Raw genomic sequence first — 26130 nt, forward strand, 5'->3', positions numbered from 1 at the left:
TTCTGCGCTTCAACAGGATTTTTTTGTTCTGGAAATGAAACGTGCCTTTGTTATGAAAAGTGACAAGCAAGCCTATCCACCCTGACTCCTTCCCCCCCTCCCCCCACAACCCCCACTTCTAATTTATCCTGGCACAAAGAAGTCTTTTTTTTTTTTGCAAAACACATTTTCTGGCTTATAAAAATAAATAGTGGTGCCCAGCTGAGCCTGGCTGAAGGGACGCTGAGAATCCCCTGTAGTCTCAGACCCACGGCAGAAATAAGATTGCCAATTCTGTGCAATTAATACTTGATTTGCCACAATTGGGAAAATAAACCAAAAAAAAAAATACAGACAGAACATTCTGATTTATAAACTGCCCAAACACAAAGTCACTGCCCCTACAAGAACCGCTGTGCAGTAACCTAGGGCCTACAGTTGCTCTGCGAGTACAACAGCCGTTGGGATCACACCACTAATGACAGCCCCAAGGGAAAATAAGCAGCAACTGCAAGACAACGCTACATTTGTGCATGCAGGCTCAAATCAATGAGAAACTGCTCACCAAAGAGGTAAGCAAACACTGGTCATTTATACTGCCATTTTTTGCACACACCACCCTAAGGATGCATTCTCAGCCAAGAGAGCAGGAAAACTTTACCTCCATCAACAAAGATATGCACTTCCTTGCAGACATGAATATGTAAATATATACTGGTCAAAATTCACACTTAAGGCATTGCTTCCCAGGAACAGCATGACCGTGACCATTCACAACATACCCATTAGAAAGTGCTGCTTCCCCACACTTGATGACTCTCGATTCAAGCAGTGGAGGGCCGTATCACCTGCCATCTATCCAGAATTGCATCTACCTTTCATGCGTAAGGAGCTCAGCACTCTGTCTGGGACTGAAGCAGTTGCCTAATTTATGGGGTAGATCTTGGCAATCACGCCCTTCCCCCCACAATTCAGCCTTTAACTAGTCAAGTTAATGGTGAAGGAAACCACCTTACCTGTACTGCTGGAGATATTCACATCAATGCTGATATCAGATATGCCGCCTCCTTTCAAGGATGCCACACAAGTGTAGGTCCCAAAGTCCGTGAATTTCAAGTCGATGATATCCAGGTTGGTGGTGCCAGGGGACACGTCTGGATCTGTCTGGGTAATGACCATCCTCTCTGAGCTTCGCAAAGGGCGTCCATTTTTAAACCAACTAAACGTGAGTTCTTCTGAAGGAACAGCTTCCACCTGGCAAGAGATTTTCACCTCGCGCCCAATCTGGATGTTGTCGTCTTTGTGATATGGGTCTGGCGTGATCCAAAACCGACCTTTTTTTAAGGCTAGAAACACAGAGAGAAGTCCAAAGTCAGTCTAATAAAACATAGCTCTGACCAGTTTTAACCACAGCCTGGAAAAACACGTTTTGTGCACACTCAATTCTACATCTACAACCAGCCCCAATGAAGTTGTTGTGACTACTCAAATCCATGTGGTTAAGGACATGGTTGAAATGCTTGAGGAGTTAATCAGCATCATTACTGCAACATCTGCTGCTCAAGTCTCCATCACTCTTGCCAGGTGAGCAAGGACTAGATGCCATCTATAAATCAGACAGGGGGACAGACAGGTACATATACCACTTCAATGCTCCTCAGTACTTGCTACCTCTCTCTCTGTCTAAGTATGTTCCCTGTCTCAACTGTCATACCACAGTGCCTGAAGATACAGAAATGCAGCTATTGATCTAATATCAGTAAAAGTAATTACAGGCCTCATCTCACATCTGGCAGAAGATGGAAATAGCCTTGCAGAGCAACTCTGGGGAAGCGTGCTATATGGGGAAAAGGCAAGGCATGCCTGAAGTCTGCCCTTAGATTCACACACTATGTTCTCTCCTCTCAATAACTTGGTCTCTGCCCTCCATTGCTATCAGTGCCCAAGAGGCAAAGGCTATTCACACAAGCATCATGGTACGGTGCTTCTCTCTTGGAAGACAAGCATCATACCCATTTAAAAGTCAGCCATGAAGCTCTTTTCATATGTATAACTTCTGAAGCACTCAATACGAATGCTCCTTACGTAATCTCAAATTATATATATTTTGTCTCCAACTGGGAAGCCTCACAAGGACAAGACCGGTTGGAAATGTTATAAGCAAATATTCATGCTGAACACATGCACAGTGGAAGACAGTGTTCAGATATGACATTTCTGCTGTGTTGCCCTCCATTCCTTCCCACAGCAGAAAGTACTCCGAGTACCCTTCTCTTCCTCTACTCTTGCAACTGATTGTAGAGCGTCTCAGGCTGGGCGCATCCTGGAGTGAAATCAGGACACGCTACAGCATCCTCCTATCTTGTCTCATGTATTTATATGCTCACAGCCAATGAAGTGTGACATTGTTACAAATGGTAAAGGTTACCGAGTGAAAATTTCCTTGTCTGGATACCTACTTTGGGTAATAAGCAGTTTGCACATAAACAGGAAGCATAACAATTTGAAATGGAAATGAAGTACAAAGCAAGCTACGAGAGCATCTAGTGTCAGCTCTTTATATCTCTACAACTTGTGAAAATGCTAATTCAGGCTCAATTTTGTTAGCTCAGGAACTCCTTGAACAAAAACAACTGCTTTTGAACTAACAAAAGCCATTCTGAATTAGCATTTTCATAACTTTGTAGACATATAAAAGAGCTGACACTTCATTGATGATAGCTGTTGTGTGCCTTTTTTATTATTATTATTTTTTAATTTTCCCCCCTCCTTCCCTAGACTCTACACACATAAATATAACATGTTTTGCATTCTGGCCAGGTCCCCGTGGGCATCCCCCGTACTGTAGAGAGCAAACAACTATTCCTAAAGAAGTATAACGATTTTAATTAGGGAACAAAAGAATTATTTTGTTCACACAGCTGAACAGACAACACAAGACATGTTCTGTTTGGTTTGCTGTTACTTGGAAACTCATGTAATTGACTGTTTTATTATCTGAATGGTCACGGGTTTTTAAAGTTTCATGAAATGTAGCAGGCAGAAATTTGTCCCTGGGTACATTGGTCATTTGTCATCATTTTTCTTTCCACTTAAAAAGCTGCCGTCAGCTATTCAGAAAGCAGAAACCACACTGTTGGACTTCGCTGGCCAATCCCACACAATAAATAAATCAAAAGTTGCCCTAATGAATAATTTGTAACCACCACCTGAGCTGCAATTTGTTCACATGCTGCATCCCACAAATACGCAGGGATGACAAATGTATTAAACAGCAATAATTTTCAAATTGAAGAAAAGGAAGTTGAATTCTCTGATACAAGGTATCTGAAGGAATAATTCAACCCGCTCTATTTGTCAGGAACCTCAGTGAGTCGGTTTTCATTTGGATGTTTCCTCCCCCGGTACACATAGAGAGTGTTACAGCACTTTCTCCTTCCAAGCTAATGGATAGTAAAGTTTAATAGAAAGTCATTTTAAACCTCATCCCTTCCTCATTTTGGCTGCTGCCACAATAGCATCTGCAAGCTAAGATAAGGAAAAGAGGATCTCAGGCTTCTGGCCATAAGCTAATTGTCTACTTGGTCAGGACAGACCTCCCTAACTGCCCAAGTACTAAACTGCAAAATTGACTACCAGTAAGTGAACTGCTGTTTTTGTCTATTTTACTTTGGATAAAGCACCAGTCCTGACTCCCCAGCATCTAGCATGGCCAACACGGTGTTTTTGAAGCCACTGAAAGGACGGTCGATATTTTCTGTCTGGAAGGTCTCACAGACTAGCAATCCAGCACACAGGTTACCTGGCCTTTTCTCTGTTTTTCCAGACACCCAGGATGGAGAAGCATCAGAGCTGCAGCATGGTAAAAGGATTTCTAGCTAGGAAACACCTGCATTTAGAGAACTAGAGGAACCACAGCCCTGTGTCCTGCTACTGCTCCACTCCTTTCTGCCTGGACCCTACCCCACACCCGCACATCCAAAACTGCTCGTCCAAGCAGGAACTGCACCTATTGCTAACAAGCTGCGTTGCCCTGAACTCCTCCATTTAATCACAACCTGGAGAGGAACAACAAATCACTCCCTCTCGTCTTTCCGCAAGAGCCTTGTCGACACCAACTGACTATCCCTGTGGACACTTCTGTTGCTAACTCTATAGGGATATGCTTGGTTTGACAGTAGCATCTCTTAATTGTTAAATACCATTGTAAATCGATACACACCCACAGCTCCAGAACTGCACTCAACAGCAGAACGAACACCGTTCAGTTCCACCATCTGGCATGCACAGCCCCCCCCCAGCCCATCTGGAAATTTAGCCATTTACCTCGTTGATTAAGTTTCTTCCATAGTTTCCAGGGTCGGAAGGGACCTGAACAGATCCTCAAGTCTGACCCCCTGCCATGGCAGGAACGAGTGCTGGGATCACAATACCCCAGCCAGATATCTATTCAACCTCCACACGCGTTAGGCTGGTTACATGGGACAGTTCTGGTTGCACCTTTAAACACCACCGTGATACTCAAAGCTCTTGGTATTTTTATGTTTTATTTTTAATCTCATGCCAAATTAGCCCCAAAGGTTCTGAATTCTATCACCTGAACTTCAGTCCTTCGAGTCTGCATAATGCTACCACCAACAAGTATCTTACCTCCAAGACTCTTCAATCCGGGGCTTCAGATACTCCCAAACCCAAGGCAGGCATCCTACATGCAAGCCCAGAGGACCTGGGGTCTGGATGCCCCCTACTCTCACTTGCTCTTAGCCAAAAGACCAAAGGAGCAAGCTAGAGGGAAACCTCCGCCATAAATTGTGTAGCTGAGATCCTCGCATTGGGAGGCTATAGTAGACTCTCACAAGGGGGCTGCCTGCAATGCACCCTCGACTACACCAAGTCATCCAAGGCCAAGAAGAAGGGGATCGCCCCGGCCAGGTCAGCAGAACCGCCTGGGTCGAAACCATCGTCATGGCATCTCTCCTGCCAGGTAAAGAGACAGTGTTTGGTAACATATTCTGTGCATTGCTGTTACTTGTTCACTTCGGTATTGTTAACCTTCTTCCCTTTTTATTATTTTATTCCTTGCTCCATAAATCCCACCGTGTTTTACACCTTCATTTCTGTTCCTTTGAGCATGTTCCAACAACTATCACAATCTCTGGCCATCCTGGTATTAACTAAAACCCTTTCAACCACCAGAATACAAATATATCTGTAGACTACAGAGACCGGGTCAGGTTCCCAAAAATTCATCCTGCTACAGCTGTTGCTTGTAGAAACAATAATCATAGAAAAAGTCTCTTTCTTCTTGCATGGAGCAAGGCAATCAGCATTCTCCTTATTTTATTTCTGCCTGAGCTCTGGTGCACAGCTTCTGCCCACCACCTCCCCTGCTTCCCTTCCAGCCTCCTACTCACCACTGGGTTAAAGAACAATGCATATATCATCATGGGGGAAAGCTAAGGGATGCGCTGTCTGCTCCCTCTCCTGGCAAGCTGACACTGATTATCACGCATTAACATGTGCAGAAACCTCCTCCATGCCTACAAATAAATGCACCCCCAAGGCTTATCAGCTGCAGGCAGGTTTCCTAAGATTGCACAGCTCTTACAACAGCCATGAGAGGCAGATATAGGTGGTGGAAGCAGAGAACAGCACCGACACACTCAAAGATAGAGCCAGTAAAGGACTCTGGCATCTGAAGTGGGGCTTGCCTGAAGCTGAGGCACTCCAGGTGTTCATGGAAAGGCGTGATCCCAATTATTGCATTGTGCTGCACGTGCGTGGCAGGACGCACACTTTTATGTCTATTTTAAATCACTTTAAAATCACACCCTGCTTGCTGGTGCAGGGGCAGCCTGGGAACATGGGTGCCAGTGGGTCCCTGGAGCCAGCCAACAATCAGCTGATCGTCATCTGGCTGGGATCACACAGGGAATAATTCAAGACCCCATGAGGTCCCGGGGGCAGCAGACAGCGAGCTAATCGTTGACCAGTCCACCAAGTCTCATGTTCAATTTAGGGCAAGGTAGAAAACAGCTACAAAATGATTATACATTTTCTGTGCAATAATTTTGTGGCTTATTTCTTGTGTTACTGCACCGTTAATTGCCCAAATGTGTGGACAAGTTGCACTTTAACATATAATTAACTGGTGAATCACGCTGTAAGTGTAATGTCTGCCAGGGGCCTAAGACAAACTACAGGAAGTATCCCGGGAGCAGTGATGGGAACCCAGGATTCTCCCAGGTGAGTGTCCTAAGCACTAGGCTAGGACATCTTTGCCCTTACTGCAGGGCCCCGTGAATCTTGCCTTCCTTCCAGCAAAGTGACCCAGCACAAGTAGGAAGGGTGGAGAGTGCCCCATGACCTACAGCTCCCTGTGGCCTGGTCCTCTTGGTGCTCTCTGGGGGAGATGCGAGTTTGAACCTCCCACTTGCTGCAGGATTGTTATTTTTCACCTCTGTTTTTGCAAAGGTCTCAGAGTTTCCTTATGAAACTATCCTTGGTATAAGAACCATTTGTCCATTCCTAGCAGATTTGCTTTTAGAGTAGGGGCAGATTTGAATCCTTTCCAATTACCCTCTCATAGAACAGCAGATATATGGATACGTACTACTGCCCTCCAAGTTTTTTTTCCAGGAGAGCACCGATCATTTTAGCTCTGCACTGGAGAAACTTGGATGTATAGTCAAGGTTTTGTTCACAAACATGGGGATGAGAAACAACTTTTTAATAGGAAACTCAGATTCAGAGGCCATCCAATACTTCGAGAACTAGGACTGTGGTCGGACACTTACCGTACCTCTACCTCGGTAGGGAGTTTGGAAAATGGGACTGGACGAGTTTCCAATACTGAGTTCAGTTCTCTGCCGTTACATGTAGAAAACGTTTGCCTACGCTAACATCCATTCCAGGGCTTCCTGAAACCGACAGCCATGAAATTCCCTCCTACCAAACCTCAGATCTTTGGTACACAAAGGCTAGGGACAGAAACGACGTGTAAATTGGTATAAGCAATCAGAAACTGGTTCAGATTGGTACCATGATAGAAGTTCAGTGCACTTAAACTGCTTTCAGAATGGCTGAAACCAGATTAAACAACCACGATGGATGTAGTATCAGACTTAACTGAAAAGGAAAGTCTACAATGAGTCACAGAAAGAGTAGGAGACACATGCGCAGGGTGAGAAAAATCCATCACGCATGTACAGAACATTTGTAATTGCAGTCTGCACGTCAGACTGGTGCAGGAAATCCTGAGCAAACATCTCAAAGGAGGCCACAAAACCAGGCTGTGATCAAATAAAGACAGAAGAAACTGTTTTCTTCCTAACACTGCCCCAGAAGTATTTTCACCCTTTCACCTCCCCTTAGCTAATTACATTTCAAAGTTATAAAACACATTTACAGTGCCTCAAAGAAAGCCCATTTGCATTCATCAGGTGAAGTTATATCGTCCCACCCCCTATCAACACCAAATACTCCTTTAATCCATCAACATGTTCATATCTTGCAAATGCACATTTTGTGATATATGAATAGCATTAAACACAGTAATTGAATACATTAGTAACTACACAATTTGCAGGTTTTGACATAATAGTTTTTGGCCACTGGCTGCTTCCTAAGCTGATACAGGGACCAGGGAATGCTTGGCTTTATTTTTTGTGGCTACGTGGAGCTGTTTGCAACAGCAATATTAACAAGAATAATTGTGCAAAATACTGATTTTCACCGAGAACACAGAGTAGAGGGTGCAATTCAGATTTGGCCCAAAACAGGGACAGTGATTCGATTAGATAATTCAGATTACTGTCCCTGATTCGATTTGGCCAACTCTGAATCTGAAGATTCAATGCCGATTTGGAGCATCACGGCTCGTGATTGCGGCTCGTGATCGCTGCAATGCTGGAGTGGATGGAGCATCCCATCCACTCCAGGAGCAGGGTGGGGGCTTCCACGTGCTTGGCAGCGAACCCAGAAGTGGATCAGAAGTATTTCCAGTCCACTTCTGGGTCTGCCAGGGAGCATACAGGGCTGCCCCCCCCCCCAGCTTGGTGATGTGCTGCAAGGGGACCCCTAGGTGCCCTCCCCCCACCCCCCAGACCCAGAAGCCAAGGAGGGGGTTTGGTGGGGGAGCAGCACACTTCCCTGCAGACCTGGAAGTGGACTGGAAGTGCTTCTGGTCCACTTTTGGGTCTGCTGCTGAGCATGCTGGGGAGCCCCCCATTCACCCCAACACTGCAACGTTCACGAGCTGCTGCTATCTAGAGGTATATAGAAAAAAACATTTAAAGCCGTCTCTACGTCCGAATCGCCGAATCTTTCTGAATCTCTCCAAACTGATTCAGAGGGTCCCAGTTCAATTCAGAGAGATTAAAGGCTCCTCTGATTCAATTTGGATTTTGAGATTCAACCACCAAATCAGGGTGAATTAAAGCTTTGCCCTAACAAAGGGTCAGAATCCACATCAGCCAAACTGCTGCTCACAAATCAACAGCGGTGTTGCTTGTTTTGGCTTGAATTCTCATCAGGTCCCATATTTTTGGTCAAGGCTGAAGAGATGCTGTGCTTTATCTGGAGAGACATGGATCGCCATGGAGGGACCTCATTGGACACCAAGGAAAGGGGCAGAACCTGGATCATTCCTAGAAACTGCCGTACAGACTGGATAGCACCTGTGAGCTTTAAGAGAAAAGCAACCAGCTCTCCAAATTGTCACAGTGATTCTGGAGAGGGGCAGGCACTGGTGAAGAGGATTTCTTAGAAGATGAATATTCAGGGGGCTCATGGTATTTACCTGTGTTATGGATAAAATACTGCCATCTCTAACCGGGGGAATAATGTACTCCTTCCCGCACGCTTTTTTAAATAGTCAAGGTCTATTTTCATGGGTTTATAATGAAAGTGATGGAGCACATCTCCAGTGCTGTTTTCTTGCCATATTAGCCAGATGACTGCAGCCATTTGGATGCTACAGGCCTGAATGCTCAATGATTTAGAAGCAAATACTTGAGTAATGGCCTCTGATGCTATACCCAAGGAGGCAGATATTCTTGCAAGGCAAGCAACAGAGAGAGAGAGAGGAAAAAAAAAACCTTTTATACTTGTGTGCAATGCCTCTGGTTGGGACTGGTCCTGCTTTGAGCAAGGAGCTGGACTAGATGTGACCTCCTGAGGTCCCTTCCATTTTCTGCCTCCTGGGGTTACTATGCTGGTACAGCTTAACACTGACCCCAATCCAGCCCTCGGTCAAAACACTGAACAAAGAAAAAGTAGCACCCTTGAAAGCCATCCCCAATACCACTCCTTCCTTCTAACTGTACCAGGTCCCCCGTAACCCCAGAGTCTCGCTTACCGGGGCTCCTTGAGGGACAGAGGCTTCTGCAAGAGGTGAAATCTTTCAGAGACTTGGAGTGCAGGTTCAGAGATGCTCTGAGACTGGTCCATGAAACCTAAACCCTTTAGCTCTTCCAGAGTTAGATGGAAATCAGGGGAAACCGGCTTCAGGGCACAGCGGGTTCTGTGCTGGGAAATCCCAGTGCTTGAGGGAACCTAATAGATGCTATCATACTTTGCAGAGTCAAGGGAATTCAACTGAGGAGGACAGAAGAAACCAGAAGCAGTTTTTGAACCCTAAAATGCATGAGCTTCACCATGGTTCTCAATAGCCGGCAAAAGTGGACCGATACGCAAGACAGAAATGGAAAGGGGTGGGTGGGAGAGAGAGAGAAAGAGCAAGGTTTTACTTAAATCCTTTTAAACAGTTTAAGCTTCCCTAAAATTAGCTGTACTAAAACTCAAGTGGGCAAACAAATCAAACATTTTGAGTAAAGCCACAGTACTGAACTATAAGTTTGATGCCTTGAGCCTTGATGAATAAAAACTATCATATGGTTTGTAACAAGTTGCAAAATGATGCCAGATTTAGGTTCCAATGGACGTCACCTTGTTAAGTCAGATGGGGTGTTTTACAACCTAGTATCCAGGTATTATTTTGAAACTTTGAAACCAAAATGAAACGTGCAAATAAAACACAATATGAAAAAAAAAATCTATTAATTTCACCAGGAGTTTTCTTAATGCACAAATTGACTATGACGTATCTTCACAACTTGCATTTCAGCAGCACTTGTTCGCATGGCTAAGTGAATGTAGATTTTTGCACAGTCAGTATGGATGTTGAAGCTGACAGTTGCACACTACATTGCGTTAAATGAAGTTACCGGAGCGGAAGATGGCAGCCTGCATGCGGCCCACTCCGTGAAGTGAGAAATCGTGATTAATGCCATTACCTTAGCAACCAAACATTGATCAACCCTCTCCCTGTCTTTCAAAGCAGCAACTTAGTGGCTCTTTCTGGGGCCAGTAACATGACAGACCGATTCTGAAAAAAAAGATCCTTCAACTCAACACTGAGGGACTTTCCCAGGCGAAGTGCGAGTATCTTGCGGATATGCTGAAGATGCATGACACTGATGTCCTTGATCTCCAAGAAACACCGTGTCTCCAGTGACCAACAGGTCAGCTGCTACTCTATACACGGATACAACCTAATGATTAGCCTTTAGCATCTGAAATATGGCTTAGTTATACATATGAATTGCCAGGAGAAAGAAAAAGAACACACCTACTAAATAACAGGATCTAGCTCTATATACAAAAGGGTTTTCAATTATGAACAACACAAAGTGTTTATTGTAAGGTATTTGTGGCCTCACAGGCTATTAAATGGCTCCTACCATGCCTTACACCATGCCCATGCCTCGTAGGTGTCACTTTTCGCTTTCGAGCCATCTGTCCATCTCTGCCACACCCGGGCACTTTTCCCATTTTGGCCACTTCCAAGTGCAGCCCTGGTCCACGGCCCTGATCTCACCTCCTCTGAAGGCGCTGGTCCCCTGGTCCCGACTCCACCCTCCTCTGGGCTGCAGATCCCTGACCCTGTTGGTTTTCAGCTATGGCCCATCCTTGACCTTTGGCTTCTCCTGGCCCTGTTCCTAGGCCAGTCGAGACCTTCAGGTTCCCTGGCCCTACTTGCCTCTCCTAGGCTCCAAGGGCACCTATACACAAGTTTGGAGGCTGCTTCAACACACTTGAAATCCAGTCCCCTGGATTAGACTTGATTAATTGAGTCTGCTGGAGCATGGCAATTACCGCACTCCACCAGCTTCCTGCATCTTATGTTTCAGTGTACCCACACTTAAAAATGGCAGCAGGAGTGCTTGAACTAAAGCTTGTTGAATGAGCTTTAGTTCAAGTACCCCCACCGCCATTTTCAAGTGCGGGCATGCTGATACAAGAGACACAGAGGCACTTTAATTAGAATGACTCTTGGAGCTGCTGTAATTAAAAAGTGCCACTCTCCCCAGCACTGGAGCACATGTAAAAGTGCCCCAAGGCTCCGATTCTGCCTCTCATCGCTTGTGGGCTATGGGGTTTTGACCCTTCTTGCTCTCATGACCGCTCACTTGCTTACCCCAGCTTAGGTGTCTGCCGAATTCCTGACTGCGGCCCTTCTTGTCAACAGTTCTTCACATATTGGCTACCAGGATCAGACTCTTGCTCCAGGTCAGGCTCTGCACTCACATCCTGCAAGTCCAGCCTCGTTTTAGGTCACGTGACTGCTGATTGACTCTGGCAGCACCCACAGACTGTTTCACCTCTTAAAGTAGCAAGAGCACCAAGGATCCTGCTACAATGTTGCTCATTTAAACATTATAATACACTTAAAAAAAAAAAAATATTGGGGGGTATAAAGAAAAAAATAAATTCAAATAGACTTGACACCAAAAGGAAGTTATATAAAGTGTGAGTGTATATATGTGTACACACACTCACACACACTCTGTGTTTGCGTATATTCTCAGTGTGTGTGTCTCTGTGTGTATACATATACATACATAGTGTGTATGCATGCATAACAAAATAAATAGATGCACATATGTATATACACACATTATACACACACATATTTCTGTGTATACACATACATTTATGTGCACACGCATGCATTTGTTTGTTCTGTCATACATACAGTGTATATTCACACACATGGAGAGTATATATAATATACACACATACACAAGCACATTCATGCACACATACACAGAGTATGTGTGTATATGTGTATATATACACGTGTATCTCTCACATGTGAACACACATATTCTCTCTCTCTCTCTCAAAATAATGTGTGTGCATGTATACACATACAAAACCAGCAAATGTGTGCATCACACACACATAGAGTATATCTACAAAGACACTGTAAGAATGTATGCTGACTACCAGTCTTCGATGAGCAGATCTCGTTTGCTGTACAAGAGTACAGTCAGCAACTCAGTCCTGCAAGTGCAGGAATGGATGCCTACTCTACCAAGCCCAGCTGATGTTTCAGTTGGAGCTGCAGCCTGCTTTACATAATCTCTTGTATTCATTTTGACCGTCTCCCTGTCATTCATCAGCACCGGCATCACAACATACATCAAGTAACTGACAAATTAGATAACGGGAAACTTGCTCAAAGCTGAATAGATTCTCAGGCCAGAAGATACTCTTGCAATCATCTACAATCTGACCTCCAGAATGATAGATGCCAAAGGACTGCCCAAAGTTAATATGAGCCTGAACTACAGTATATATTTTAGGGGAAATAAAACCTTGCCTTCTGGAACACTCTTCCAGGAGTTCCACCACGGCCCTCACTCTGCTGTTCCAGAAGTTCCTTACTCTCCTAGGACACGAGCAGACCAGGGTGATGTGCTCAATCACTAAAGGAAAAACCGTGTTGTTGTGGGGAGTCCATTTCGGGAGCTGCAGGCTAGCAGCCGTGGGCTGTCCATCTCTAATAAGCAGTGGAGGGCATGTTTATACATGCGCTTTAATGCACAGTAGACTATTTTACTGTGCATTAAAACATTGCATTAAAAAACTGTGATGTTACAGTAACGCATAGTAAAGTAGTCTACTGCACATTAAACACCACTAAAAAAAAATGTTCAAATGCCCTACTGCGCATTATTGCAGACTAATGTGCATTGATTTGTTACCTCACATTGGAGCTACTGAATTTAATACAAATTTGAAAAAGCGCATTAATTTATGTGTAGATGTGCCCAGTGTCTAACAATTGGAAAGAATAATTTTGTATCACTAAAAACCAGAGCACTGAAACTCCTGATAACACTATTTCATATTCACTCTGAAGGACAGACATGGATTTATTGCTGGCTTAGAAAATGATGGCTGCTTGGGGACCAAATAACAGCACCTGGTTACATGAACGAGGTGCATGCAGAGTGTAAAGCCAACCAGCAACAATCTACTTAACATGGGATGTGTCGAGAACAGAGAATGCTATTCAATGTCTAAGTGCATTGCATCTTTATCATCCACACTTCTAAACTAATCAGAACGACATGAGATGAGTTTGACAAGACCTACATAAACACATTGCATGCAGTAGTGCTTCAAGAAAGCTAATTTCCTGAAGCTGAGGAACATTAGGAGAAAAACCAACCAAGAGGAAAAAAAATCACAGATCTAAATAAATGTAAATGAATGGAAATAAAATTTTAAAGAAGTATTTATTAGTTGGCCTGCAAAAAAGCAATTCCAGAATGAAAAAGGGGCAAAAAATTCAAAATGGGAAAGCAAGGTGACTGAGGTAGCTCCAAGCCAATTACCTAATATTAATCCCGGTGGGGGGGGGAGGGAACACAATGGAAAAAAACCTGATATGTTCATGATTTAATAAAGAATTCAGCAACATGGCTTTACGATTTCATTTTTTTTAATGAGATTACAAGTTTTTTTTTATGATGGGTAACTTCTGTAAAGTGTTTGACTTGGTACTTTAAGATAGTCTATTAAAATCTGCAGAGGATACAAAAAATAGTGAAACAGTAAATAAGGATGAGGCTAGGGAAGGAATCAAGAGCATTAGAGAACAAGGTGGAACAGCTGGTCTTCTGGGCCCATTCAAACAAAGCATCCTTTAACATAGGTGAGAGACGGGTATTTGGTTAGGGTGATACCTTTTATTGTCCAACTGTATAATTGGGAAAGAGTCAGACAAGATTTCAAATGCAAGACATTAAAGATATCATACTAAGAAATCCTTGCCTCTCAATTTCTGGACCATCATGGTTATGACGTCACTGTCACATTACTTTAACTCGGGTGAAATACAAGGTTGGGCTCTCTGAAGCAAGGAATGAGGACTGAACCTGTACAATGAGAAAGCAACAACTCTGAAAAGAGTATATTGTTTCTAAGTGAAGCAAAGTCAGTATGAACTGCCAGTGAGATAGTGCTGGGAAAAAAATGCTAATAAGATCCTGAGATGTAAAAATAACAGAATAATGGGTAGGAGGAAGGTGACTGCACTTCTGCATATAGCATCAATAATACCAATACAAGAAAATGCCATTCGTAGTTTTGAAATCTTACAGCTATTGATAAAGCAGAGATGATACAAAAAGAGCCATAGCAGTTATCTGATAGTTAAGGAAAATGGGATACTTGCCCTGCTCTTGCTCTGCCTCAAAGGGGTTTGAGACGGGGCAAGAGGCACATGCACGCTTGTCTGGATGTACCCCAGGAGCCTACAGATCACTCTTGAAATTTCACACTTTAATTTCTCTAGCTGGAATGTTTCTGTTTTCAGCTTCTAGCTATTGGGGATTTTGCACTTTACATGGAAGACTGAACAGCCCTCTCATAGGATCATGGCATTGGAAGGGACCCTTAAGGGTCATCACAGGATGCAGGATGGACTACTCCTAACCATCCCAGCAGATGCTACCCTGCCTTGTAGCATTCATCAGGTTCATTTCCCAGGGAGGTACTCAGAGACTGCAATGAAGTCCTTCAGGCTTTTATTGTACAGCATGCTTTCTAGTCCTTTAATCATTCTTATGGCTCTTCTTTGGAGCCTTTCCAATGCATCAACATTCTTCTTGAATTATGGATTTCAGAACTTGACAGAAGTCCAGTATTAAATGCAGAGCTAACATAAGCTGGTTCTTGAAATTACCTTGTATATATATCCCAAGATCATATTCACACTTCTGGCTAGTGTTACAGCTGGTGACTCATGTTCAGTTGATTATCCAGCCATTACCTCCAGTTTTTATTTCCCAGGGTACTGCTTCCAAGATCGAGTCCCTACCTGGTAGGCATAGACTATATTCTTTGCTCCTACAAGTATTCACTTACACTAGGCCATATTAAAAAGGATATTGTTTGTTTGTACCTTCATTAAAAAAGCATTGCAAATGTTTTGCATCCAGTTAATGGTCTGTCTGTTATCTACCATTCCCCTAATATTTGTCATCTGAAAATGTTATCAGTGTTGATTCCAGGGTTTTCCACGTCATTGATAAATACTGTATTTTCTCACATAACATCCCTGCCCCCCGCTCCCCCCAATATTGTTTTTGGGAAAGCAGTATGAAAAAAACAAAAAACAAAACCAGAGTTATGCCTACACAGGGGATGGATAAAGCCTAATCTTCAGTTCACTCACCTACCCTTTTCTGCTTAGCCAAAAGCTGAAACTTGTAGCTGCTGCTAAAGTCTGGTCTCCATTTGTGGATCTATGATTTGAGAAAGAGGTCTATGAAATAGAAGAGAGGCAAGGAGGAGCTAAGAAGATAACAAAATTGCTGATAAAAATAGTCAGCACAATTAATGGAACATCAAGACCATTGAAAAGGAGAAACGGTCGTTAACGCCTATGGAGTAAAGCATAATAAGCCATTAAGCTACCAGAATAGAAATGTCATTGCTGCTGGGGGGAGGGGGGGGCGGTGAAACTTCGGATAGAGGAGGATTCAAAGAACAGTGTTTTCTAGGGCAAAAAAAAAATCTACCTTTCCCAATTAAGACATGCACCTCAATTAGGGAACAGTAAATGTTGTATGCTGGCAAAGGTGGTATTAAGTGATATGGAGTCAGGAGCCACTGCCTGGAGGAGCCCACTGGAAATAATTGCTCCATGAAGATGCCTGGTTTTGAGCTGCTGCTGAGACCTAACATTTCACACATGTTTACATCCATTTAATTTGTGCCAAATTGATGGTATATTGCTTTAGCTTCTTAATCAAAGTACATGCAGCATCTAGGAAAATGCATCATTAAATCTAAGGATACTATATGAATATTATTACCGTTATCAATCACATTTCATAATCTAATGAAAAAAATATCAAGTTAATTTGACAAGATCTATTTTCCATAAAGCCATATTGACTGGCATTAATTGTATTACTCTGCCTTCATCTTTAATTAATTGAGTCTCATATTAGCCATTCTGTTATTTTCCCAGGATCAATGTTGGGCTGATAGCCTTAAAATTATGTGGGTCATCCCACACGTAACTTTTAAATATTGGCATTTTAGTTTTCTTCCATTCCTCTGGATTGTTTCCAGTGTTCCTACACTTACTGAAAGTCAATACTAGGAACATCTAAAACTAACCAATTAAACCTTTTACAACTCTTGGATGCAGTTATCTAGATCTACTGATTTGCATAGGTCTGGCTTTAATAGAAGCTCTTTAATACCCTCCTGCGTTACTCTTCAGTGGAAACTTCCTCCTGTTCCTCATGATAAGAAAACACCCTGTAACTTTTTTTCTAAATACACAACAGGACTCATCCACCCTATAATTTTATATACTTGTGTACCCACCTAATAATGGACCACTCATTTGGTTTAATGCGTTACACGCCGGAAGTACCCTTACACAGCATATGCCACCAATTCAAAAGCATATAAACCCACTCCCCAACACAGCAACCATCCATAATTACTGCACTCATCGACAAAGCCCCTTATTGTACACATCACAAACATTATATACAATTAACTGTTGTTATAATATGCAGGGGATGCTGTCCTCAATTTAGCTGTAAGTGACTAATGATGATAATAAAAAGATACCAGTTAGTTCACATGTCCATCTGGAACTCTTTGACTGCTCAAAAAGCGTGTGCACAGAGAATCATAGAAAATGAGGCTTGGAAGGGACCTCAGAAGGTCACATCTAGTCCACCCCCCTGCTCAGAGCAGGACCAGCCCCAACTACATCATCCCAGCCAAGGCTTTGTCTAGACTGAACTTCAAAATCTCAAAGGATGGAGAGTCCACCACCTCTGTGGGTAACCTGTCCCAGTGTTTTACCACACTCCTAGTGAGAGAGTCCCACTTAACTGCACAGCACCATAGTTTACTGTGCATCTACGTTTGCACATGCTTACTATGCAGTAAACCTCACTAATCGTGAATAAATCTGCTTCCTGTAAATGCAAGTAGCAAATTTACTTTTGATTAGTAATGGCACAGTAGCAGATGTCTGACCAGAAGCAAATCTGCTCCAGGTCAGCCATCCACCAGGGGACAGGTGATTGCTCCCCACCCCCAGGAGCCCCCTGCTGCCGGGGCGGACTCTGCCACTGGAGCCCAAGACAATGTCCCCCAGCCTGGCAGCAGGGAGCTCCAAGCCCATCACTCTGAGATCACGACTGGGGATCCTTATGTCCCAGTGGCAGCTCCACGACCACAGGGCCAGTGCAGAGAGGCCTTTATCTCCCAGGCCCATGACTGCAGTTGGCTCTGGGACACACGGGTCTCCCAGTACCGGCTCTGCTGTGTGGAGCTGGTGCTGGTCAGCTCCCTGCTGGTAGGAGCTCGGGACCCTATTCCCTGCCCAGCTCTGTGCTCCCAGAGCTGAGCAGGTAACAAGCTGAACAAGCTCCCCAGCCTGTTCCCTGCCCAGCTCCATGCTTGCAGAGCTGAGCAGGAAAAAGGGTCTCCAGTCCTCCCCTGCCTCCCATGATTGCAGAGTGGGGTCTGGGAACTGTCCCAGTCAAGTGCGGATCATAGCCCCATGCCCCAATCAGGTGATTGAGGCACAGAGCTTCAAAACAGTTGCAGGGATAGGTTAGATCCCAGCCCCTTGCCCCAATCCACTAGCGAGGCCTCTAGTAGCAAGCTAGCTGCTAGCTGCCCCACTGGCAGATGGGGCAGGTGGCTGAGACTTGCCTCTCCCCTGAAGCTCTTTGCAAGTCCCCTGCCACCAGTTGGGAAGCTGGGGCCAGGAGCACCCTGCTGCTGGGGCAGGGGGACATTGTCCCTAGCCAGCAACAGGCAGCCCCCCGGGGTCAGGGTGCAATGTGCCAGCTCCAGCCAGAAGGCAGCTATCTCCAGGGCTGGTGCCTCCTCTCAAGCCCTGGGCTAACATGCAGGGGAGCCTAGAGCTCCCCCTGGTGGTGGCAGGGGCCGACTGGAGGGCCCCAGGAAGTGGGAGCATATTCTGCCCTTAGCAGCAAATTTTCTCCCACTTCCCTGCATGTGTAGATGCCTGCCCAGGAATGTTTACTTGCAAGTAAACCAATCCCAGATCAAATGCGTAGACACATCCACTGAAAACAGTCCAGCTTCCTCTTCTTTGGAACCACCCTTCAGATGGTTGAATGACTAAATGGCAGCACAGTGATAGCAGGATGGTCTTAGGCGTAACGTCTTTGCTGTAAATATGAAAAGGCTGAGACAAATCCTTGCATTTCCACGAATACCGTGATATTAAGTATAACGTAGTGAGATATAATCAATACATTAGATATTGAAATGTGATGCCTGGGCAACAGATGCTTCCATCTTGCTTTCAGTCTTGAAACAAAGGCTCAAATACCCAACTAGCCTAGGCACATTGCCAAAAGCCTCGGAGAAGGAGCCACAAAGATCTATTTCAACAATGTGCAGGATGCTTTTTCTTTTAACCCATGATTGATTAACCAACAAAATCTGCCATGGGATATTATCACATGGCTTCTGGCTAAGATTTCTCAAAAGATTCAGACATCCTCATAATACCAGGATCATACCTCCACATCAACAGCAACTACTGGGTGGGTCCCAAAGCCCAATTTCATTTTCAGCTAGCTTGCAGTCATCAGGGTAACTAGGTGTCTGGGATATTATTTTTCTAGAGGGAAAAGTTCTCCCAATATCATGATATGATACAGCAACATCTGATCATGTTGGCCCGCTGCTGAGGTCCAGATGGCTCTCCTTTCTCATTCTGAGTTGAATTTGGCTCATTCAAAGTTTCAAGTGCAATTTGGTCAGTGACTGTGGTTCAGAATTCGAATGAACACACCGCCTGATGAAGTCATTCTTTCTCAACAAGTGCTTCCCAGAATTGCCTTCTCCACTATTGGGAGAGGGGTTGCCTGCTCGTGGTCTCAAAATCAGGCATCCAATAAAGGCAGAACACTAGGGCTGTGCAAATTCAATTTGGATTCAGATTCGGCCCAAATCAGGGATCACTGCCCCTGGTTTGATTTGGCTGAATCTGAATCTGAAGATTTGATGCTGAGTCAGAGAATCAGCAATTCAGACACAGGAACAGCGTTAAAAGTTTTTTCTACATACCTTGAGACAGTAGGCACAGCTTGTGATCACTGCGATGCTGGGGCACATGGAGCATCCCACAGGAGTGTGTGTGGGGGCGGCCCTCCATGTGCTTGGCAGCAAACCGGAAAGTGGACTGGAAGTACTTCTAGTCCACTTCTGGGTCTGCTGGGGAGCACACTGAGGGCCCCCCCCCCACACACCTCTCTGGCTCAGTGATGGACCGCGGGGGGTCCCCACCACCAAACCCATGAGACACCAGTCACCAATCTAGACGGACCCCTGTGCGCATGCCAGCAAACCCAGAAGCGAACTGGAAGTGCTTCTAGTCTACTTCTGGGTCTGCTGCCGAGGGCACTGGGGACCCCCTCTGATTTTTGATTTTGAAGATTTGGCCACCGAATCGGGCCGCATCTCCACTGGATCGAATCAGGGACCAAAGCTTTGCACAGCCCTACAGAACTCACTCCCAAAGCTCCAGTAGAAACCTTCCCTGCTGAGCAAACAGTGAGAGCAGCATGCCCCCTGCCCCCATCCGCCCAGCTCTATCATAAAAACCGAGGCATGGCATTCATTGAATCATAGAAAATGAGGGTTGAAGGGAGCTCAGGAGGTCACATCTAGTCCAACCCCCTGCTCCAAGCAGGGCCAGCCCCAACTGCATCATCCCAGCCAACTATATTCATACTCAAGTGTTTATTCTCTCCTCCCACAAATGCCCTCAATTCCTAGAGAGCATTTAGGAGCTAGCATTCAAGGACTGCGAATGTAGAGCAAAACCTAGGCCAGGATAGAATAACTAGTGCTTTAATTACCAACAGCTCATTTCTTTGCTATCAACACGGCCTTCTTTAAAGGTTGTTGTTCTCCCCCCACCCAAATCCCTAACTTTCAATAACTGTCAGAACAATTAAGTTGTCAAGCATTTTCTGCTAGGGCATATCCAAAACTTTTTTAATATCAAGTAATTATTTGGTACTTATGAGACCAGATGCATTCACATTTTCAATTTAAATGCAAATAACGTGGGGAGATTCACACAGGTCTTGTCTCTATTTTTATAAGTGCTTTTACATTTTTTAAGACAAAAGGATTTGTTATTTTGGAGGTGTTTTGTGGCAGATGCCTTTTTTTTACCTGCAATCAAATTAATTAGCTTCTATTTTTTATAGCTTTTTTGGGGTGGTGGGGGGAAAAAGGAAGAGGTGGTATGAACTTCTACAATGTGCTGGAGTAGAGTTCATTATACAAGATACTCAGTACATGCACTGTTAAATGGGTAAAGCTAAGATCAAAGTATGTGAAGCACAGCATGAATTCTCCCTTAATTGCTTTAAAAGTAAATATTCAGGAGATATAACTGTCATCAGAAGAGCTTAAACATAATGGACCTGATTTCCATCTCATGCTTGCAAAATATAAGAATAATCCCAGTGGAGCTACATGAGTATAACACCACCATTAAGAAAGAAGTACCATTACTATTATTATTACTACTGCTATTGCTGCTACTACTATTAGTAATTTATTTTCATCACAATAGTGCCCAGAAGAGCCCCAGTCACAGACCAGGAGCCCAGCCTGCCAGGCATTACACAAGCATAAAACAGAAGAAGAAACCTACATTGACTACAATTTAATCTGAAAAAAAAAAAAAAAATGACAGGTAGACACAGTCAGGGAATCATAAGAAGGACTTTGAGAAAAGATGTTAAATTATGTAACCTCACAAAACAGAATAGCTGATGAATGCTAAGGAAGAGATGAGAGCAACCCATACAACATGGATTTGTTCTGCTTTAGGATCTCAGAGTCTGGTTTTGATCCTAGTTCCTATCATTAGTTTTATACCAACCATACACATTACTGCAGCACTGATAGGACCCAGGTGGGATCACGTTAACCAGATCACTTACAGAATTATGGGAAGGTGCCCAGATAACACAGCATAAACCAATCTAACAGGGTAGGGTTGAAGCCCCATCAATTTGGTGCTGTGCAACGTGAAATGAAAAGGCCATCTTTGCCTCAAAGATTTCAAGAGGTAGGAGATGAAACTCATCACAGTGACATTATTGGGGGGGAAATAATGGTGCAGTGAACAGTGCAATGAACGGTGCAGTGACATTATTGGGTGGGAAGTAATAGTGCAATGAACATGCATGGCATGGTAAGCAGGAGTGACAGGCGACCACAGATGCAGTACAGACTTCAGGCTTCTTTGAGGGGGGAGTAGACAGGGAAAGTAAAATACACGCACACGCACAGTTATTTTTCTGTTATAGAAATTCTATATGTATCTACAGAATGGGAGAATCATACGTACAAATGGCAACATACAAATTAAAATATGTATTTATACTGTATATACCTCCACACATATACACACACACAGTTTATGTTGTCTACTAGTGGCCATGTCTACACATTTAGCACTTGCAGAAGCATTACTGTGCAGTACCGTCACCACGCTTTCCCCTCCTCCCCCCATGTTACTGCGCTCCAGCAACGAGCTATGGCACAGTAGCTCATTGCTACTGTACCATGGCATCTAATGTAGACGGCCCCCCCGTGTACAATAGACTTATGTGCATAATATTGTATTTTATGATATAAAATATATTAGTATTATTATTATATTACTTCCAATCGCCAGTTCACAAGATGTGTGCATGATTAGAACAATCCAGGTATGTGAATTCTGGAATAATACACTTGGTGCACTGCCTTTCTTCCAAAAACTACAACTTCCCAAGTCTCACACCCACACACAAAACCTAGACACGAATTGGAATATAAATTAAACATTACAGAGAAGTTGACATAAGCCCCAATAGGTTTTATACTTGCCAAACAAATTATAAATCCTCTGAACATTACAGCTGGCTGTTGATCAGGGCCAATGCCTTTATAAAGTCTATTGGTAGTGCCAAAGCCTGCTGCCAAATCAGTCAAAAAATATCCTTACACAGCTACCCAAGAAGCCAAAAGGAAGCAAATTGCAAATGTTCATTTTCTCTCTACCCCATGAAACAAATAGAACTTCAAGTACAATTATTTAAAAAAAAAAAAGTATAATTTTAAGCAAAGAAACAAGACAAGACACTAAAATGTCTATCCTGGGATGTCTATTTCTTAATACACCAGAAATTAAAATATAACTCAAAGTGGATGGGGATTTCTAGTCTACCCAAGGATTTTACTAGAGACTATTTGTCTTGCCCTGACAACGGTTACATTGAATAACGCCTTCCATAGCTAATAGCTTTTATTCAATGGTTCAAACAACAAAAATGAATTGGATTCTTGTAAAATGTTGCAAAAAGGCTTGTCATGCTGGGCCAAACCCAAAATCTTTGAGCCTATTGTGCAATTTCTTGACACGGAACAAAACGATTATATTGAAACACGTTTCAAACTTACCAAATTGAAATGCTTCAATAATGTCAAGAGGAAATATACTGGAACATTTTAACTTCATAAGAAAGGTTCTCTCATTTCTGTCCCAATTCAGAACGAAGCAAGAGTTGGAAATCCTATTGTGGGTAAGACAGTCATAGTCTCAACAGGTGTTAGCAGGCCAATCTCTGCTAACAAGCATTATGATTTTAACTGCCATGGCTACACTGGGTTTTATCACTTGCTAGCCAACACACACTAAAATCACTATTCTTTTCCTTTTGCTTTGGGAAGGGAGGGGAAAGACACTAGAGGAACTTTTGTCCCCGAAACACAGAAAAGAAGGTACAGGGCAGACACAACAGAACGAAGGACAGCAGCCAACTATCATTAGAAACTAAGACTTCTGTAAACAGAGGCTGTAGGAAGTTGTAATGAAATGGGTTGCAGAATCAATAAAACATCTACATTTTTGTGGGAACATTTCTGAATTTATCTGCAATGGGCCAAAGCCTGATAAAGAAAGAAAACACATGTCTAGGGTTGCAATTTCTGGTAATAGAAATAAATGGACTTATTAAACTCCAAAGCCCAATTATATATTTATTTGTTTCTTTACAATTTCATTCTTAGGGTTGTAAACTTTTAGGAGAAAACACCAATGACTTATTTCTGCAGCAACCCACGGGCACTTCACATTGGCAATGCACATAAGAATAGGCTTTGTGCAGCTGAGTTGCATCACAGTCGTAGAGAAGCCGGGCTGGAAAGGGACCGCCAGGGGTCATCTAGCCCAACCGCCTTGCACAGGATCACCCCTATGCCAACCACCCCATCTGACCACGATCTAACCTCTCTACATGCATCTTGAAAGAGAACTGGGTTGATGAAACTGTTGGAAAATACCAGTTGGTAGAAATTCATGTTATTAATGGAAACTTATCCCAATTTAGCTGCGGGGCTGAATAGTTGAGAGCTCCATACAAGTTGGTCAGTCATTATAGGATGAAGGAAGCCAATGTTTTCAGTCCCGCCACTGAAACACTCATAGCTTGATCATGGATCTGGGTCTTCTGTATCCATTCCAAGAGTGGGGCCTCCAGCTGTTGGTACAATTTCTCTCTTAGGGTTTTTCCCACTTAAAACAATCTCATTCATGGGGCTGGTGCCGCCCCCCCCGATAGCCAACACTGATGCTGTTGGTAGGGCTGGTGCCCCCCCGGCAAGGCCACTGCCGTTGGCAGCTTCTGCAGGTGCCCCCCCAGATTCAGGAAGCACCAGTTGCTCCTGATCTCAGTTTCACTATGTGTTGCAGTAATAAAGCCTGCTCCTTTTAGCCAAAAAGGACAGAGATTGAGAGTGATGGTGGTTGTTCCCTCTGAACGTATCAGAGAAGTAATCACGGAGGGGACAGAAGAACCATTTAAATGAAAGCACAACCGGATGTAAGCTGCCTGCAAATAAATCATGACGACAGTAAAGAGAAGACCTCTACCCATCACAGCAGGGAGATCCTTGGAACAGTCTTCCAATAGGAGTGTTTGGGAGTAAAAAAAAACCCTAAGTAGCTTGCAGCAAACCTGACTGGTTTATGATTGAGTTCTGATATGGTTGCCTCCAACAGCTATGGCTCAATGGCTACTACTCCTATGATACAAAATACAACATATGGGACCTTGAATTTGTTTTTAAAAAAAGTTATTTCTTGCTTTTTAGCCCACCCAAAGGAGAATGCCTGGACTCTGCATTCACTGGATGCTGAAAAACATGTGCATGTGGATACATTAAAAAAAAAAAATTCAAAGCAAAGCAAGAAGAGCTAATTCCTGCCCAATGCAGAGTACTCCTAAGCCCCACTGCAACCAGGAGGTATCACAGGTGTTAGCACCGTGTGGATGCAGAATGTAAGTCTGTGCATACATAGTGGACACATCTACACATTCATTAATGCACCTTTGATACTGTGCATTCAGGTTAGCACTTCCTTTATAAAGTACTAACTCAATGCACAGTACCCCTGGCATATGGTTATTTACTGATGCTTACTGTGCATTAGCCTAATAACACTGTGCAGTGGCCACTAGCAAGGTCTGTGCTGTGACACACTACAGAGCAGTGTTATTAGGCTAATGCGCAGTAAGCATCTTGTGTAGTGGGACGCGTCTACACGTGTCCAGAAATGTGTTCTGTAGCAATGTCAGTTAGGAGTGCGCATATTTGCCAAGGGTCCCAACTTCCAGCAGGCATGAAACTGGTACAAACAAAGAGTCTCTGGAGCTGCAACCCCCAGGGATGGCAGAAAGGAAAAGATCCCTTTGCCAGTTGCAAAAAAAATCCCAAAACAAAAATAAAACTAAGCCTGTGAGAGGAGAATACATAGGTAGTGTCATAGAACTGTAGAAAATGAGGGTTGGGAGGGACATCAGAGTTCACATCCAGTCCAAAGCAGGACCAGCCCCAACTACATCATCCCAGCCAAGGCTTTGTCTACATGGGTCTTAAAAACCTCCAAGGATGGAGACTCCACGACCTCTCTGGGTAATCTGTTCCAGTGTTTTACTACTCTCCTTGCAAGAAAGTTTTTCCTAATATCCAACCTCAATTTCCCTTTCTGTAATTTGAGACTAAATGTGGCCTCGGCTACACCACAGTCCGATGGTTGTGAAATTGGCACCGAGGTTGGACCTAGAGAGTAGTGGTTGATGGCAGCGAGTCATTATGGCACTGGTCTGTGACCAGCGGCGTCCCCCGGGGCTCTGTCCTTGGACCAGTTCTCATCAACATCTTCATTAGCAATGCGGACACTGGTGACAGAAGCGCACTGGACAAGTTCGCCGATGACACTAAACTTTGGGCGTAGCGTCCACACCTGAGGACAGGCTAGTGATCCAGGCTGACTCGGATAGGCTTAGTAAATGGCAGACACAAACCTGATGATGTTTAATACTGATAAATGGTACTCCAGCTCAGGGGAAAAAAAACAACAAACCTGTGGCATTCTTACAGGCTCGGCAGCGCTACGCGTGCTAGCACCACTGCTGAAAGACACTTGGGGGTCATGACTGACCACAAGATGAACATGAGCGTTCAATGTAATGCTGTGGCTAATAACGTGAGCAAAACGCTGCCTTGCACCCATAGATGCTTCTCAAGTAAATCCCAGGACATCATCCTGCCACAGTACTCGGCCTTGGTGAGGCCGCAGCTGGAGTACTGCGTCCAGTTCTGGGCTCCACAATTCAAGAAGGACGTGGAAAAGATGGAAAGAGTCCAGAGCAGCCACGTGCATGATCAGAGGGCAGGAGAACAGGACTTATGAAGAGAGGTTGA

At 43.9% G+C, this 26130-nt stretch overlaps 1 protein-coding gene across 2 annotated transcripts in view; it reads right to left on the reverse strand.

Moving 5' to 3' along the window:
* The window catches only part of MDGA2 (MAM domain containing glycosylphosphatidylinositol anchor 2), a 665957-nt gene that overhangs the window by 260774 nt on the left and 379053 nt on the right, over positions 1 to 26130 (reverse strand). For both annotated transcript variants that reach the window (XM_019550984.1, XM_019550983.1), the window contains exon 7: positions 996 to 1325. In XM_019550984.1, coding sequence (XP_019406529.1) covers positions 996 to 1325 — 330 coding nt within the window. The remainder of the gene's footprint in view (positions 1 to 995; positions 1326 to 26130) is intronic.

This window comes from Crocodylus porosus, unplaced genomic scaffold (genome assembly GCF_001723895.1).
Source record: "Crocodylus porosus isolate Cpor-Errol unplaced genomic scaffold, CroPor_comp1, whole genome shotgun sequence".
NCBI classification, from domain to species: Eukaryota; Metazoa; Chordata; order Crocodylia; family Crocodylidae; genus Crocodylus; species Crocodylus porosus.